At 36.1% G+C, this 18571-nt stretch overlaps 1 protein-coding gene across 1 annotated transcript; it reads right to left on the minus strand.

Moving 5' to 3' along the window:
• Positions 1 to 3081: 3081 nt before the first annotated feature.
• LOC146145188 (SPARC-like protein 1) lies at positions 3082 to 16798 on the minus strand. Its single transcript, XM_083389945.1, has 8 exons — positions 16677 to 16798; positions 15267 to 15321; positions 11311 to 11428; positions 10073 to 10191; positions 6701 to 6858; positions 5469 to 5581; positions 4605 to 4699; positions 3082 to 3857 (listed from the first exon to the last, which is right to left on the minus strand). The coding sequence occupies exons 1-8, from the start codon at positions 16737 to 16739 to the stop codon at positions 3817 to 3819; spliced, it is 762 nt and encodes a 253-aa protein (XP_083246071.1). The 5' UTR covers positions 16740 to 16798; the 3' UTR covers positions 3082 to 3816.
• Positions 16799 to 18571: the final 1773 nt, after the last annotated feature.

Raw genomic sequence — 18571 nt, forward strand, 5'->3', positions numbered from 1 at the left:
GTTCCCTAATTCAAGGTCCCTAAAGGGAACGAGAGGTATAGAGTATAAGCAGAGTTAGCGCAGAACAATTAGAGTTAAATGATGAAGAGTAAGAGGAAAACAGTAAAAATAAGATGCATCAAATTGTGCCCGCATTACCTATTTAAAAATGTGCGCACATTTTCATTTAAAAATGTGCGCACATTTATTTGCACATGTTCGCGTGCATATTTTAGCACAATTTGTACAAAAAACGTTTGCATCCCCGTCTCCTACATTAGGTATACTTTAAGCGAGTTTGCAGCAAATCGTAAATGCATTCCTGTCTTAGCTGAACTAAATTTTATTACAGAATCAACATACAGGCGGTTTAGGGCTGGCTAATATGGATCTTGTCTTCCACAGATAATTTCCTCATTTTCTTATTTTTTTCTGCCAGAGTCGAGCGAGAGGGAAATATATCACACAAGAACCTAATGTAGCGTCATCTAGAGCAGTGGTCGGCAACCGCCGGTCCGCGAGGATTTTTTACCGGTCCGTAGCAGGATTGCCAGGTTGAAATTTTGATTTTGACCCAGACTTTCATTTAAATATACTCCATGGTTGATTCAAACAACGTGTGCTGTGGCCACAAGTTATGTTCACTAAATCCAAAAATGCATATTTTAATTGGAAAAGCTACTTTTCACGTACAATATATCGAAAAAAAGGCTTAAATATCATGTGTTTTTTTATATTTAAGCACGATAGGTTTCGAAAAAAATATATAAAATTTATTAAGTTTTAGCAAGCCTCTATAAAAGTGTTTCTGACATTACCCGAAAAAAAATATTTTTTTCAATTTGGTGTCAAAAAATCTGGCAAAGCTTATATGAATGTCTATCTATTCTAGACTTTTCAGGTGTCAGTCTGTGTTTCATACTTTTGATATTGCCATTTTTTTAGCTTTTATATTACGTTAGCTTTTATATAGAAAGTGCCGTGTGTAGAGCCTAGTCAAAAAAGCGATCTGAAATATATTATTATACATAATACAAGGAATAGTTTAATTATTATCCTTGTATTGACAAGCTGGTAAGAGTACGGATAGGTGATAATGGTATAGCCTACAAGTGTATCTTGTTTATTAAAATCCAAGCAAAACCACAAATGTTATAAAAAGATCCAAAACAACTTTATCCAAGAAGAGCAGAATACGACATAGTTACGCAAAAAGCATCAGTTCTGCTAAGATTCTTAATTCGAATGAACTCAGATTAACAACTATAAATGTCAGAACAGTCTTAGATCCCGGAATAAACAAAAAACAAAACTTATTAAATAAATTAATTAATATAAAAAAATCCAAGAAAAACCGTAAAGGCCTAAAAAAGCGGCTTGAAATGAGCCGCGGACTGGGTTTAATTGCTTGGCTGTCCAGATGCCGCCCGTGGGCCGTGGGTTCCATTGAGTTCAATAATTCCTAGATGGGAACATCTTGTTGCGGCAAAACAAGCTTAAAGTTCGCATTGAAAAGGTAACTTTTCTTTACTGAACATTTGTATTTTTTTTTACAAAATCTAAGTTTAAATCGGTCCGCATTGCAAAAAAGGTTGCCGACCCCTGATCTGAATAACGTCAGACTGATTTAAGGTAACACATAAACCTCAACCGATTCAATCATTGCGTCTACTGAACAGGTTGGGTTGTGTTTGGCTGTCGCACAATAATCCGGGTAATGTTAACTATCGATTTGCGCACGAAATAACATTTGCATACCGTCTGCGAATTTTCGTAATACCAATTGTTTTTCGCCAATGATTAAACCTGCCTTTCTATTTCTTACCGTTTACATAGTTATTGTACGAAACTCATAACGTTCGAACTTAAAAGTTTGCAAATAAAGTTTTTTCTGTTTAAAAATAACTAGAAAATATTTCGTGCCAGTTAAATTAAAGAACAGAAATTGTTTCTGTTTAGAGTTTAGACAAACTTTGCAAATAAATAATAAAGAGAAACAAAACTCATTCTACAGCAAACTACATTCGGTATATTTAAACTGAGTTTTTAGCAAATCTTAAATATTTTTCCTGTCATACCTGAAAGTGCGAAACTCATTTAACGTATAATTAATAAACATACAGGCGAGTTATGGCTGACAAATATGAAGTTTGTCTTCCACAGAACAGTTTCTCATTTTATTCTCTGCAGGAGCGAACAAATCCGATCGTAGAGCGAGGGTAAAAGATGTTCGCCAAACAAAACCTCTTGGGGTTCTTTTTATCACAGTAAAGTTTACGTTCGGCTGTGCTTGGCTGCTACACACCAACTCAACCGCATTACACCATCAGGCGAACTCGTTGGCTTGTTAATAAAAAAAGTCTCAAAGTTTTTGAATGAATGCAACTCGCAAAACTGCTATAACTGCTGAAGTTTCTCTAGCAGTTTTAATAAGTTGAATAAATAATTTGTGACTAAAAAATACTTCTAATTAACATATTATTAATTTTTGTTTTGTGCGAAACTTTTATATAGAAAATACGTCGTAAAGTAAAATCTAAATAGATGCTTTCTTAAAAACTTCCCAAGATCACAACATCGTCTATCATTATTCACCGCATCGAGACTATCTTGAATGTGCACTACGGGCCGGCGAAACGCTGCAGCTTACGTAAAGCGAACTGGAATCGCTACAGCACCCTTACAATGAAGTTATTAAAGCACTACTGCCTCCCACCAGCTTGACATGGTCTACCAAGTTTTATGCAATGCCGTCATATCCTCAGCCAAACAAACCATTTCTTGCAGATGTCGAAATGGTTATACGTCGAAGGCAAGAGCGCTGGCCGACTTCGCAACTTTATCCCTCACGCTGTATCTCTCTCTTATATATATATATTGTTTTTAAGAGTTTGTCTTTTATTCTCTGAACAACATCATTTACGAAACAATGCGCGCAGAAAATAAGATGGCAAGAGCATCGGCGATGATTTCTACTTCTTTCCGGCCCCAACCTTTTGCCTCGGTACCACTAAGTTTTAGCTGCCTGATCTTTCTTTCAAGAATAAGCTTTGTAATGACTAACTAAATTTAAAATGACTTATTTTTTGTTTAAGTAAGTGCATTTATTCGTTAATTAATGACTGTATTGGTTATTAACGTGAAGAAGTAAAACACGCGAAAAGACGTTAAACACAACGCTAGGCTTTTTATAAGCAGGGGGGCCACAAGGGTCGAGAGCCTTTCAAAGGGGGCCACGAAGCATAGAAATTCGAAAACCACTGGGTTAGTAGGACTCTAATTTCTTCCATAATATGTGCAGGCTGTTTAAAATTTGTATACTCATGATCCTAACCTCTATAAGTTCATTTCGCTGCATAATATTTGTTGTTTATTTTTTCCGACCTTATGCAAAAATATGTAGTGCTTAAAAAGTCACGAGAAGTTACATTAATATTAACGTATTATTCTTGACTCGAATATGTATTATATTAATATTTAAGAATGCGGCTTATAATGAAACAAAACGCAGTGAAAGACACAGGCGAAATCAAAATTATGACAACTGCCACAATAATATGCTGACATTATATTAACGATAGAAAATGTACACAGAATATTGATGTACTGTGTATTATTTTTCAGGTTCACAAGTTGAAATATATACTTTATTGAAAAAATAAGGAAAAAAATCAGTCGATTTTGTAAACATTTTGAAAGTAAACAAATAAATTTCGCGAAAAAAATGTATTTTTTTTCTTTATTCTATACGGCTAGAGTATAGGCAAAACAAACTAAAGCAAAATTGCTATATAGTGCGAAAGCGATGGAAAAGAAAAAATCGCACGGTTTCCCCCTTCAATCAATTTTCGGTAAAACTTTCTTTTTCGAATGTCCTTCTGAAATAAAGAAAAGTCATAAATATTTGGTTTTAGCGAGAGAGCAGTTAAATACTAATAAAACATGTGTTAATTTTACGGCTTTCTAGTGAATAGAAAAAAAATAGTTTTGATGTTTTTAAAATCATACTTGAAATATTCAATATAAAATACAAAATTATCTTGACAAAATACAAAAACGCACAACTTGTTGATTTTACCAGTCCAAAAACCGTGAATTCAGAGATTTTGAAAAATATGCATTTAGGTAAAACATTAACTTATGCTTTGGAAGTTATTTTTTTCATTAGTGCGTAAAAATATTAACGTCCAATATCATGGATATAATAGGCATACAGTGCTACTTTTACTTGAGAAAAAATATTTGTTTTATAATTAACATAAAACTATTATAGGATCACGATTAAATAACTGAAAATATTTAACATTTCTTTTAAATACGATACATCCATCGAGATATTTTGAAACAAAATTGTTGTGTGCGATTTCGTTGTGCCTCCTTCTTTAGTAGAGTGTAATGGTGCGGTTAAATCACAACGATTGCTATCAGAGGAAAGATATAAGATTGGCATATTTCGTAAACGTATACATAAATATATTTGAAAATGTTGCCTTTATACAAAAATAAATTTAGAATGTTGCAAATGTAATTTGTTTTTCCTTTAAGTCTCATCTCCTAAACCATATATAACCCTAAATGGTTTAAAACTTCAAATCCGTAAAATCGAGTAATTTTGCAACCGTTACCATTTCTGTTTTGAAACCAGTCCATGCTGTCGACCACCAAGCATTTCGTCCACTCTTTTTCCGTAAGCTTTTTGTTTTTATCCGAATCGCATATTCTGCGACAAAACAGTAACTTGTTGGGACAATTCAGACCGAAAGCAAAAAAATTAAATTGAAGACAAAAATATAACATTCGACAAAAAAGATGCACCTATACGCTTTATGACAGTGATTCTCAAACGGCTTGCTGTGGCCCACCAATGTGCATCAAAATTTCTGAAGGACGCAACTTTATTTTTATTTTACTAAATGACATGTTTGTGTATACATTCAAACAAGGATTCAAGACGTGAATGCACACTATCAATGGGTAAATACAAGAACAAACCTGTGCACCGGTACAGTGGGATTCGAGGGTGGGGAAACCCAAATTGTTAGATTAATTGTTTATTAAATTTTAAAACATTATTTAATTTTAAAACCAAAGTAAGTTTATAATTATTGTTTTTGAAACCATACGTTTAAGTATTTTGTGCAGCATTTTCGTTTGCCATGCCATTTTTTTATCTTAGCCTACGAGTGCCACGGTTCAAACTCTTTTGTAGTTCTTTAGGTGCGGTAAATGTTTTGCCTATGCCTGTTACCGAAACAAGACAGGAATAGCCGTTTTGGCATTTTTCACTGAAATTATTTTGTAAGATAATTACTTCCTTTGTTTTCACAAGTAGAACAACAACTTTTTTCAGCCCTAAGTGTCCTGCTTTAACTATTACAATTATTTATACAAAGTGCTTTATAGTTAGCTTATGTCTTAAACTGGTAGTAAAAAAACATCAGTCAATACATATATTTACGAATATAGTCTGTTTTAACCAATCCACATACTTGAAAAACGCCTTTGCGCAATGCTCGAGGGGCATCAGAGCATACCGGAAACGCTTCAATTCTTTTTTGGAAAGTTTCTTATCGTGGTTTTTGTCGAGCTTGCCAAATTTCCACTAAAAATCAAACAAAACCATTTATTAGGAAAACAGTGCAGATCACTTTTTCATAAAACTTATCAATCATATAATGCCATACCCAGCGAATTTACTTACACCTGTAGAAAAAATTTGCTAATCAGTAATATAGAGTGTTCGTATTTTTGTTTATCGCAAACACTTACCAACTAAAACATAGATCTTTTGATTAAAACAGCTCTCTGGTAATTCTAATGAAATTACAATTACCAGAGGAGCTGTTTTGATTAATATTACCATGCCTGGTAGAAACAGTTTATATATTAAAATATAGAGATGATGCTTTGATATCTTGAAAACACTTGATGTCCTATTAGTTTCATTTAATATTATTGCGTAAAAATAGTCAATAAGAATAAACACACAATGTTAAATAAGTGTTAAAAACCCTTCCTCTTGCGTTCAATTTGAATGGTGCGAACAACACACATATACTTTGTGTTCAACCATTAAGCACAAACAGCCTAAACTGAAACGCGAGAAGACAGGATAAATCCATTAATGTTCATCAGATTAAAAATAAGACACATCCGAAACACGTAAACATTGTTGAACCAAGCCCAAAAAAGCATATCCCAAATAAGCCATTCTATTCTTAAGCCGCAGACAGGACAAAACCGCGAGTTCGCATTTCATCTCACCGATGCCTTGGAGGCACTTTTCGGCTTTTTTACAAAGTTACTATAAATAGTCATAAAGTTTTGTAGACAGTGTTTTAAATACGCCACTATCTTTGTTCAAGCACAGGTGCAATGTATCAACCCTTCTTTTTTACTATTTAATTTCTCGATTAAAAACATTTCTTCACATAATAAAATTTAAAACTATATTAGGAATCTTTCGTACTAGTGTCGAGGTACTGACAGATAAAATATAAAAACTTTTTGTTAGTCACATTCGGACAAGATCACTTAGCAAGTATATCGACATTGAATCATGTAAGTTTGCATTTATAACATAGAGTTTCCAGAGAAGCAAAATTGACGAGTTTCTGTATCGACTATATTATTAAAGTATCTACTTTAATAATTCTATACGGAAGCGTTTACTGCATGCAAGAGACACATTTTCTCGAGTTTCTATTTTAGCTCTTCCCACCTGTGCAACCGCCTCCCTCTCCTCGACGGTGATACTTGAAAAAGACTTGGACATGTCAACTCTCCCGAACTCGCTGGTGTCCCTCAGGTGAACGAACCAGTCCAGCAGTCGGAAAGGAAACTGACTCAGTTCTGCTTTCTTGCATTTTGATTGAGAAGCTGTCAAAGCGAGAGTTAAGTGTTTTAATCGTGTCTGTGAAAAAAATTGGAGGGTTTCACCAATCTATTAGGAGGGTTTCACCAATCTATTGGAGGTTTCACCAATCTATTATTTAGCGTTTGATTTGCCGCAGTTAAGTAAGGTGTTAGCTTTAGAACGAGATTCCTTGTATATATATAAGTCCAAAGGGTCAGGTAGCTAAAATTACCTGTCCTTATGTAGGAACTAAAGAATGATTTAAATAAATGTTTAACGTTTAAAAAATCGTTACGAAACAATGTTTTTGTTTGATCATATAGGAAAATCACAGTGAGAAGCCCAAACAATGGTATGTTTTAGATCAGTGCTCTTCAACCATTTTTAGTTTGGTGAACCTTTTAATTAAGCTTTGTGGCGAACTCGTGCACCCTGTTTACTTAAAAGGTAAACTGAGATAAAAAGCAATATGAAAAATCAATATGTATATATCAATATCATTGTGTCAATTAAACCAAGCGGATCTGCCGAACTTTTACACACTGTCGGTGAGAGTTCGATTATAACTGGGTGCGATTATAACTGGCGAGTACTATTGCATGTCATAAAACAGCATTCAGGAAAACTTGAGAAAATAGCAAAGAGACTATTTAATGACTGTTTTATCAATAAAAATGTGAGTATTAATGGTTCATTAAAAGTTTGTGATGCACCCTTGTATACCTTTTCGTACGGGTGCAACCCATGTATATTTTGGTGCACCCTAGGGTGCACCGTTAGGGATGTTCAGATTTAACTTTTTTTGGAAAATTTATGCTTCCTGCTTGATTTCCCATTATGTGTCACATAAAAATCAGTTTCACAAGTTTTCAAAACAATTGGACAACATTTAGGGGCTCCGCAGGCACCCCAAAGTTATCACACTAAAATTGCTAAAATCCGGGACTTCCCCTAACACGCTACTGTACATTTTTCTTTAAAAACAAAGAAAACCCCGTAATTTTTATATTAAACAATGGCAAGAAAGCATCACTAATCTATTTTCCAGTTTTATGTAACTTAAAATGTATTCTTAAAGCCCCCAAAGCCCTACTTTACCCCATTTTTAGAGTTGTCATTCGATTTATCACATATATTCAATAAAATGCATTTTATTGAATTATTTAAAACCTGTTTATGATCGTCTGTAATCTTCAATAGCCTGTAGCAACTTGCACGTTGCTGAGGATTGTCATTTAACATAGCAACATAATCAGTGATTAATATTTTTAACAAACACATGGTCAGCATGATCATGGAACTTGTCCATAATCGCAGCTTTGTTTTAAGACAAACAACGGCTCCATCAAAGCAGGTTATGACGCCTTAGAAACGGCATGCATCAGGGATCAGTTCTGGCTCCTTTGCTGTTTAATGTTTATTACAGTGATCTGCCCGCCACAGTCTCCAAGCATACGCTGATGACTTGGCGATCTTGCATGCTGAAGGGAATTGGCGCAGTGTTGAGAGGACTCTTAGTCCACCTCAATAACAAGGAAATTAAACGTGTGTTGTCCGTCAATACCAATGGAAGAACTTTGAATTTCTATGTCTACATACCTCGCATTGCATCTGGACAGGACACTCACATTCCTACCCTGGCAGGCATCTAGCCCGCTGAGCTTCGCCCCAGAGGAGCCACAATACCAAAGGCTACTATCCTCGAGACGCTCCTTTGTACCAGCTGCACTCAAATCACTGCAGAAATGTGAAAGCTCTGGTGTAGGTGAATGGATGGCCACCAACAAGGAGCAAGATTACCCCTCTCCACCACTATTGCCCCACCACCTCCAATAAGCCTTAGGGTTTTGGCCTGTCTATTCGAGCCTAGACTCGCCTTAACAGGCTGAGAACAGGGGTCGGACGTGCTAGGTCTTCCATTAATAAATGGGGCTTCTGTGACTGTGGTTTGGAGGAACAGACTGCAGATCACATAGTCTCACCGTGCCGATATATCGCCAACCAAGTGGGACAAATGGTCTGACACTCTTGGTCGATGAGACTATCCGCTAGTATCTCGACTTCTGCACGGACATTTGAACTGGAATAATAAGATCGTCCATACGAAAGAAGAAGACGATCAAGCAGGTGCAAAACACAGTACAAAGTGGATGGGACAAGTTTTCTATGGCCAAAAATGTTCATGTAGTCTGAACAGATGGGTAATGATGCTATTTTTCTAGACAAACTTGTCACATTTTCCTTGTTTAGTAATCACCCACAAATGACCAAGGACACAAAGGCAGCAATTGCCCGAAAACTTCTTGCAACTGCAAAACCTGAAGATTTTCACCAAAGCATTCAAGTTTTGCATCATAAAATCAAAAGTTATACCACTTTAGAGGATTTGATTGGCACAGATTCCTGGTTTATTTTACGCTACTCAATCAGATATGTGATTGGCCGACGCATTCTCCCGATTCATGGTGCTCATAATGGGTACACCGAGTTAAAGTCTTCATGTACTGTTAAAGTTGTGAATGATGCCGCAGAAAGAGGGGTTAAAAGTAAACACAGATTGTGCTGCTATATTAACGGACAATCCACAGCAACAAACAACTTGCTACAAGCTGTTGAAGATCACAGGCAATCATACCCAGATTTTCTAAAAAAAAACCTTGGCTAAAAAATAATAAAAGCTATTCATTGATGTTCCTTTTTACATTTTTTAACTATTACATTGGTATACTTTTGCTATATTCCTTCTTTATTCACTGTTGATTAAAATACTTTGCTTTTCATAATATACAATTTGTTAAAATATATTTTATTGTACATATGTGATAAATTAAATGACAGCTCCAAAAATGGGGTAAAGTGGGAATTTGGGGGCTTTAAGAATACATTTTCAGCTACGTAAAACTGGAAAATAGATTAGTGATGCTTTCTTGCCATTGTTTAATACAAAAATTACAAGGTTTCTGTGTTTTTTAAGAAAAACGTACAGTATCGTGTTAGGGGAAGTCCCAGATTTTAGCAATTTCAGTGTGATAACTTTGGGGTGTCTGCGGAGCCCCTAAATGTTGTCCAATTGTTTTGAAAACTTACGAAACTCATTTTTATGTGACACTTAATGGGAAATCAAGCAGGAAGCATAAATTTTCAAAAAAAAGTTAAATCTGAACAACCCTAGTGCACCGTGCACGCCGGTTTAAGAACACTGGTCCAGATAATACTTCAAGGCGGTACGATTCTTACCAATACAAGCGCCTTCATAAGCAATCTTGATGTGCTTTCTTTTCTTACAGGCTTCCACGTGCATCGCGCACTTGCTCCTGTATTGTCGTCCGAAAACGCTGCATACAGGAGAATCGTCCCTGCGAAAGGCCGCAGGTTATTTCACAAGATTCGCTGTCCGAAATACTTTTTTCATTTCGCTCCGAATATTTTTGGTTTATATTGGCAAGTGACTTCTAAATTATACCACTACGTTCGAAGCAAAAGGGTACCGTAACTGTTTTTATTAAAGGGCAGCTAAAATATTGAACTATTTTAACACTCCCGAAACGCATGCCCTGACGACATTTCGTTGATCTGAAGGATGTACATGTTCCGTTGTCAATTACTGAAACGCCAAAGTTGCTAAAAGTCTTTAAGGGATACGTTTCCCGTCAAACCAGTCTTTTAATTGTGAATGACCACAGCTTATTGTTTTAGCGTTGGTGAACAAGAATAAGCTAAATAAATTGTTAAAACGTTTGCTATAAGTTTTAACAACGGTGATCATCCAATAATTATAGCCTGTTGAGCAACGGAGAATTAACACTCAAAGCTTTATAACCTAGGCACCTAAGAATGTTTTTTTTTTATATATGGAGTGATACAATTTGTGTACACAGAGCGAATGTTTAATTTCAAATAAAGGTACCACAGCAAAGCACGTTCTAACCCAGGTAGGTCCAATCCAACCCGCGGCCCGCGCATTGTTGATGTTTACGTGCGGCCCATTATTCTCACTTTTAATAGCCTTTATTTGTTTTATTTTAATTGTTTCGGCTATTATCAAAACGTGTACAACGCGCAGTTTTTGATGTAGGCCTAATCTTATATTTTTTTTCTAAAACTATAATCGAGTCTAATATCGCATTTCAACATCCATCGAACACTTGTGCATTATCATTGTTAAGCAAAATTTGTGTTTTTTGCGTTTTATCATCCCAAAGGTATCGTACCATGGCTGATACAGCATTTATAAACTTACATTTTCGCGCTTCAAACGATAAGTCCGAGATTTATACTTGCATATTTGCACACAAGTTCAATCTCGAAGAGCGGATGTTTATAAGTTAAGTTGTTTTATGACGTCACGATATGACGTCACCCCAATAATTTAATAAGTTTTGCGGCCCATTAAAGTTTTTTGCGGCCCTTTTAGCTGAAAGTGGCAATGCGGCCTTTTAAGCGAAAAGGTTGGTCATCCCTGTCTAACCACTCACCGGGAATCACATGAGGTCGGACAAACGCAAGTTGGGGTCCTTCTTCCCGCATCGTTGACAACCACCTTGCACCAGGAACCTTTTGGTCTCTTGCCACATCGTTTTCTCAGACACAGTCCTGTGAAAACAAAATGCGAATTTATTCAGCAATTTTTTATTACATTCTGTAAGAGTGTACAAATATATGTTTAAACGCTTCGGTCCTTTTGGGGTTACGGTGGGTTTATGTGCGTATTCAAGAAGCTTGGTTATAAAAGTGTTCGTCAGCGGGTTAGATAGGGTTAGTTTGGTAAAACAAATTAACGAAAATCCCTCAAATTAATTTAAATATCACTAATTAAACCACATTTATCTTCTGCGCCATAGACCCTCATTTAAGCCCTCTTGAACATTTCAAAATTTTTTTAGGATTGGACATAATCACTTACTCCCTAAGCAGCAATACCAAAGGTCGCTTTTTCAGTGTTTTCTTTGAAACGTAGGCTTGATATTCACTACGTTACAAATAAATTCGCGGTGTTCTTGTACCAACAGTTTATTGGAACCCTTTATCTTTGGATTTAGAACACACATGACACAATCATTTAAAAATCATCATGGCTTATGTCTTGTTTTTACTAAAACTATATAGTCTATAATATCATACAAACCTCTCGACAATATGTAAGTTATAACGTAGAAAGGGGCGGACGATTCTAATTTTTTTTTTTTTTTTCTAATTTTTTGCGACTAAAACTCCAATCACGTGATAGTAGCCCCGGGTTACTAAGTTGATCGGATAGACACGCTTTTCCCCATCAATTATTTATAAGGCAAATATTTATTGTTCAACCATAACTGGTCAAACGACTACGTTCTCTAACGTTTCACAAAAATCGTTATCTGCTTCACGGAAAAGTCCAGCGGGTTTGCATGTGGGCTATCGTCTTTTTGGTGTTAAAAGTGATTTGATAATAAAAGGAATAAAACCTTTCCAATTAGATAGCCGCAATTAAGAGGCTTTCGCCTTTTCATGCGACCGACTTTAATCACAAAGACAAAAGTGCCTTAGTCGTGTTTTGGTTTCCGTTAATTCATCCTGCCGGTCAGATATTACGGGATTTGTTGACGCAATAAGATTGGAATATAATGGGAAGGGCGCAGATCAAATGGTCGGCCCGAAGTTTGTTTTTGTCCGAACGGAAAGCGTACCTTTGATGTAGGCGTGCTGGACTTTGTAATAGGAAACCTGCGTGGGAAAGGGACAGCATCTATCCTGCTGAGTATCACGGGTTATTCTCTGGGTCTATCTTTATACTTTTTTTATGAACCGATATTGTCTGTTCGGAAAAAATGCGACATCCCGTAATATGGCTGACAATGGTATGTGCGAAATCATAAAGAATATCTATTGCCTTAAATAACGATCTTTGTATGTCTGACACATTAAAATACAATATTCCGAGTTCATAACAAATCTGTTATGAACTGACAGCTCACTACATGGTTTTATTATTACCGGAACACCACCTTTTAAAAAATTCTTACTGTCTTATATCGTCAATTTGAAAAGTGTGACTGAGCACGTCAAACGCATTTTTGCGTTAGCTTGAGCTAAATGGTTGAATTGTGCCTTAAGTGAAAAACAAATATCCGCATTTCCAGGTCACAAAAAACCTAAATAAATATCCTTTTAAAGCCACTTAAGCTCGCGTGTGGTCTGAATAGTCCTGAATATACCCTTACCTAATGGTTATAATGGTTATAAGCGGTATCGCATTTTATCACGCTCGATGATGCAATCATCGTACAATAAAGCATTTAAACAACTTTTTCCCTAAAAATATACCTAAAATAATTTGAACTACTAAAGTTTGTTTAAGAAACTGTGATCCATGTGAATGAAACTTTAGCGGTAAACTTCCTTTTTCCGATTAAAAACATTGGGCAAGCCCAAAGAGACACAACGTGATGGTCTTTCATGGTTGGCGCACAAACAGCCTGCGAGCCGCGACCGCTGCCCATCAATTGTAAAATGTGATTTATCGTATATCTATACTCTTTTTTATTCGTCATATGTAAAACAATTAAATAAACACGACTTTTCAATTTACAGAACAAATTTCAGCTATGCTTTTTGAACATTTTTTTAATCTAAAAACACGAAATAAAAATATATTTTTTTGTAGAATATATCAAAAAACATACACAATAAATAATATATATACCATTTCGCTGAAAACGATATCATTTAATAAAATAATGTTTAAAAAAATATGTTAGCTTACATAGCAATTCCGACCCATCATCAATTACACTTAATACGAAGTTGGTGCGCTTTGTTGCAAATTATAGAGCACTTAAGGATAAAGCGTTCAATATCAATAGCTTAAACTTTAGATGTGAACGCTAATCTGTCGGAGACGTTTTTAAAGTGGTTTTCTTTTCGAGTTAAATAAGTGGTGGGCGGTCGATCGGCACCACATTTTAAAGAGAATGAGTGCATTAAAACATTAATAGTTTCAGATTTATGGATGTCTTCTTGGTATCGTCAATCATCTTTAATTTTGTTGTTGGCTTGTATGTAAAACTTTGCTACATAGTTTATGATATTTCTTTCAAAAAACACACCCATAAAATTCTTTGAGAAATCTATTAAATTTGGTTCATTTTTATTAAACCAAAAAGCTTTAAAAAGTTTGGGTTTACATTTAACCTGAAACTGGCTGTTAACCCGCTTTAGTATGAAAGGCAGACAAAGCAAGCTAAGCTATTTATACAGCTAACACGGGTGGCATGTATACTTTTTGCCAGCGTCTGTGATATGCCCTTGGTAGACGTACGTGACAACCAGTTTAAAAGTCAAAGCGAAGTGGACTCATGAATTATACACAAGCCATACAGTTGCTTTGCGTTTGCGATTGCCGTTAAGCACCCCCACCGGGAATCATTCAACCGTAAACGCAAAACTGAAGGCAACATACAAATGCCATGCCCATAGCGATAAGAAAGTATTGCAGTATAAGTAGATGTTAAGTCAGCCATATTATTCAGGCGCGCTCGACAAATTTTAACCAACGAGAGATTTTGCGATATAGTTATTTTATGTCTCGTTTTGGGTTTTCATTGATCAGAACAAACCAAATACATTGCGATTACAAACACAGCTAATCCTTAGCCCCCAGCTGTCCCCAAATACAGACAGGAGACGAGGCCCACACGCACACAGACGACTTGCCCACACCCACCTTGTATACAAACTTGTTAAGGCCGCTCACGGGTCATTTCTCAAAGTGTGACAGATCTGCCCGTAAATGGTAGTGACCTCGTGTTGCGCGTTACTATATACCAGACGCGCCAATATCAGATGGCTTTTGCTAGACTAGGACATTTTGGTGGCCTGCGATAGGTAGGAGCGACAATGTTGTATTACTATATTTCTAATAAAGGAGTTTGATCATTTGACAGCATTATGCGATAAAACACATTACAGTTGTATGGGCCCACTGCGCACAGCTGAACCTAGTAGAAAACTTGATAAGTGTCTTACCCAGAATATAGCAGCATTTCTAAAACCAATAAAAATATTGTTTTTATCACCCAAATGATCTAAGAACCAACTTTTATGGCATAATTGCGCTAAGACACTGTAAAGAATGTTTCGAAACCCTTTGGTTAAAGACGCCATTAAGTTGTTGGCAAGCAAATCATGTTTTAGTACTTTAAAAATTTCTAAGCGAGGCGGGTTTATGCGTTTTAAACCACTTTCTGAGAAATATGTTTTGCGAGGGAAACCAAAGTGAATATAAATTTTGATTCTCACGTCAAACATTTTTTTTTTAAAGGAACTGTTTGCTTTAGACTTTAGGGGATTCAAATACTACAAAGTCAAAGTTTTGCGTACTGAATTACTACGGGTCGGAATTGTGCTTGAGAATGACACGCAACAAATCTCAAATAAAGTTTCGTCGACTTACGTTCGTCCGACATCAAATCGAAATCCAGCTTGGTGTAGGATCGTTTTCGTTTACCCTGAAAATATCAACGAAGTTATAAACTTCCGCTTAAAACACGTGTGTAAAATCAATTATTATGGCTCAGTTAAAGTGGCTCTAAAACTATTTCAGTGGAATGTTGTGTTGTATACAATGCGTTACATAATATTACAACAGTCCGTTTTGTGGCCGCATTCGTTAAGGACAAAAGAGTAAAAATAGCGAATTAATATATATATAAAATGCGTTAAAAGCATGTATTTCGATTGACACCCTTATATTCTTACGGTTCGATGGCACATTGCAATATTTTCAGCGTTATAATCTTAGACAGTAGAGCTATTGTTTTCCGCTCAGTTTATCACCGCGTAAAAACGCGACGACCACAGCAGACATAACTCGTGCCTTGAAGCGGCCACGACCGCACTTTCATTCGTGCCTTTAAAATTTATATAGTATCACGTGCAGACAAGATGATTTACAGATTTAAATCCTGAAGAGTTCTTTGCCATTTTAAAGGTTGTTGTTAAAATACGTACGTCGGGTAACCCGATATAATAATGAATGTAAAAAAACAAGTTGTAAGGATGCAATACTGCATGCAAAATAACTAAGGAGATTTTCGCGCTTGAGGGTAAACACCAAAGAAAACAAATACAGTAAATAATAAAACAAGACAACATAAAATGCAAAAACTATCAGCGATCAAAGAATAAACTTATATATTCATGGCCGATTTTTTTGACAGTCGCGCCATGAGAGATGAATTGTGCTAATAGCCTAATACGTAATCAAACCAAATATAGCTATACTGTTTCCTGAGTGTACTAGCATCCGAGATTCGACCACCTTGCTAGTCTAATTGCCGGGCAGGACGACCGTATGACGTATGCGAAATCCCAACCAGAACAGGAAAGTACAAGGAAATGTAACCCAAAAACCTCACATCCTTTGCTAATTGGGCCTTGATTTGTGGCGTTATAATTACACAGGCCACAAGCCTGTCCACTTATGCTGAGCCCTGTAGTCTGACGCCGGAGTGGTAAAACCATTTCCATGTAAAGGGGCAATTAGATCAATAGGGCTTGTTCTGCGCTTTCTAGGACTTGACAAAGCTTTCTCAGGCCAAAATTTCCTCGAATGCCCAGTACGTTTTATATCAACCTACACCAATTAAGAGCGAGTCCAATTAACAAAATGAATGTCATAAACGTGTTAATAAACGCCACATGGATTCAAATAAATACACAGTTCATTAAATGTTATAAACCCTGAAGCAACGTTCTGTCACGTTGTAATATTCTGGTAAAAGAAGTGAACTACACAAAAGCTCACGAATCATAGTTTAAAGAGATAAGCTAAATGGTCATTTTTTTACTTTATTTCACCCACCTGAACTTGTTGCAGAAATCCTGCCAAAAAGCACACCAAGGCCAATCCATAGACAAATCTCATTTTGCCTTTTTACGCAACAAAGTTTCCCCCAAAAAAGTTTTAGCAATAGCAAATAACCTGTTAATAAATGTGTCCATGAAGAGCAAGGTTTAATACAGTCATTGCTAAAAGGATATACGCCAATAAAGCTTTAATAAAAAACAGCTATCTGTTGTAATCTGCTTTGCTATTTTGGTTCTTTATTCAATGTGATTAAATTTTTTGCCGCCTTTAAATGCGATGCCTATTTTAACTCAACACAATTATTTAAAAGTCACCATCCTTCTGTACTGTGGATTCAGCATTAAAAAAAACTAATGAATGACAAATAATATACGAATTCAACCTGTATAGACGGGTCTGCGTCCACATATATATTTGCTGACCTATAGTGTGCAACCATAGGCGCATAATTAAAACATATTGGATTAAACCACGCCATGGCACTTATCCGATTACTCGAAAAATAAATGAACTCTCATTAATGTCCTACATCTGTGGAAAACGGTAACTGGTGAAGACAAATGTTCTGTAGGGCAAATAGTTATCTTTTCTCCTCGTGGTTGCGGTGTAATGTACACTTTATCGATTAAATCAATCTGTACGAATGACCCGGCAAAATCTCATCAGTTCTGTGGTAAACAGCTAACGCCCATATCAATCGATGTATAGTAACATCTGTGCATTTACACCAGCTATAGGATGTGTTGAAAGGTGGACATACAAGTAACAAGCCTTCCGATGGGCCTTTCACGGGTAATATCTATCCAAAGTGAGATAAAACGCTATGTTCCGCGAAACACCACATACCGTTTTCTCCTATAGAGCGATATAGTCGACCAGCCGCTCACACGCATTGGTATTAACACATCTCGGTTAGGTCTTGGTATAATTTGAATCTTTCAATTCTAAATTTAAAGCATCTTCACTTGTAAAGTAATCGAACAAATACAATAACCAAACTCAAGCAAAGGTTTAAACAAAAAAGGGTCGTAGATACAATGAGACATCGGCAACCTGTGTCTCTTTCTAGTTTCGCCTTCAAACTACTTTCCGAAATTAAGCGCCCAATGTTTTTTGGTACGTAATATATCGCTGTCTAATAGGCTACTATGATGTCGTCAAACACACCAATATGTCAGTAATCCTCACCAGGGTTTCTCTTTATTACTAGGCCAAACCATAACACGTTCATAATGCTTCGCTCGCGATTCACAACTCAAACCTCAGACAACATTCTGGACTCTCATAAGCGCCTCACGCGCCCACACGTCTGCCTTCTTTCCTCGCTACGTATGTTGACTTAAAAAGGTTAGGTATGAGAGCCTTTCAGGTCGGCGACGTACAAGTCGTACAAGCTTGGTAAATTATTAACGCAATACTTTTCTGCTCGAAATCGTTGTCGTGTTTCAGGTAAAACAGATTTGGCACCTGGCTTCTGAAATGTGCTATACGTAATCTGACACACACGCATTTCTTGCTGGTATCTATAGGCCAACTTTTAAGCGGACCTGGCACAATCAGAGACTAAAAAGGGCCGAATTTAAGATTTAAATCAACTTAAAATCAAAAATTCCTATTTCTTGTTCACATTTGGTGACATAAGTGTTTGTGGAATATAAAATATAGAAAAAGTAAATGAGTTGTTAGGACACTAGAACAGTTTAAAAAGCAACTGCGATTTATAAGGACAATACACCATAACCCGCCTTAGGTTTATTATATGTTTTTACACTTTTCTTTTTGCTGATATATCTGCGTCTCATAGCTGAAAGAGGTAACCTAAAAATCAACCCACCAAACTAATCGTTATCGCTAAAAAAATAAACAAATTTATAACTAATTTTTAAATG

The sequence above is a fragment of the Ascidiella aspersa genome, chromosome 5 (assembly GCF_963924565.1).
Source record: "Ascidiella aspersa chromosome 5, kaAscAspe10.2, whole genome shotgun sequence".
NCBI classification, from domain to species: Eukaryota; Metazoa; Chordata; class Ascidiacea; order Phlebobranchia; family Ascidiidae; genus Ascidiella; species Ascidiella aspersa.

Excerpts from the sequence above, each read along its gene's own strand:
- LOC146145188 (XM_083389945.1), bottom strand. The coding sequence starts at position 16,739 with ATGAGATTTGTCTATGGATTGGCCTTGGTGTGCTTTTTGGCAGGATTT. Across the intron at positions 15,322-16,676 it reads GATTTCTGCAACAAGTTCAG|GGTAAACGAAAACGATCCTA; the intron begins GTGGGTGAAATA and ends TGATATTTTCAG. Across the intron at positions 3,858-4,604 it reads CTGGTTTCAAAACAGAAATG|AAGGACATTCGAAAAAGAAA; the intron begins GTAACGGTTGCA and ends TCTTTATTTCAG.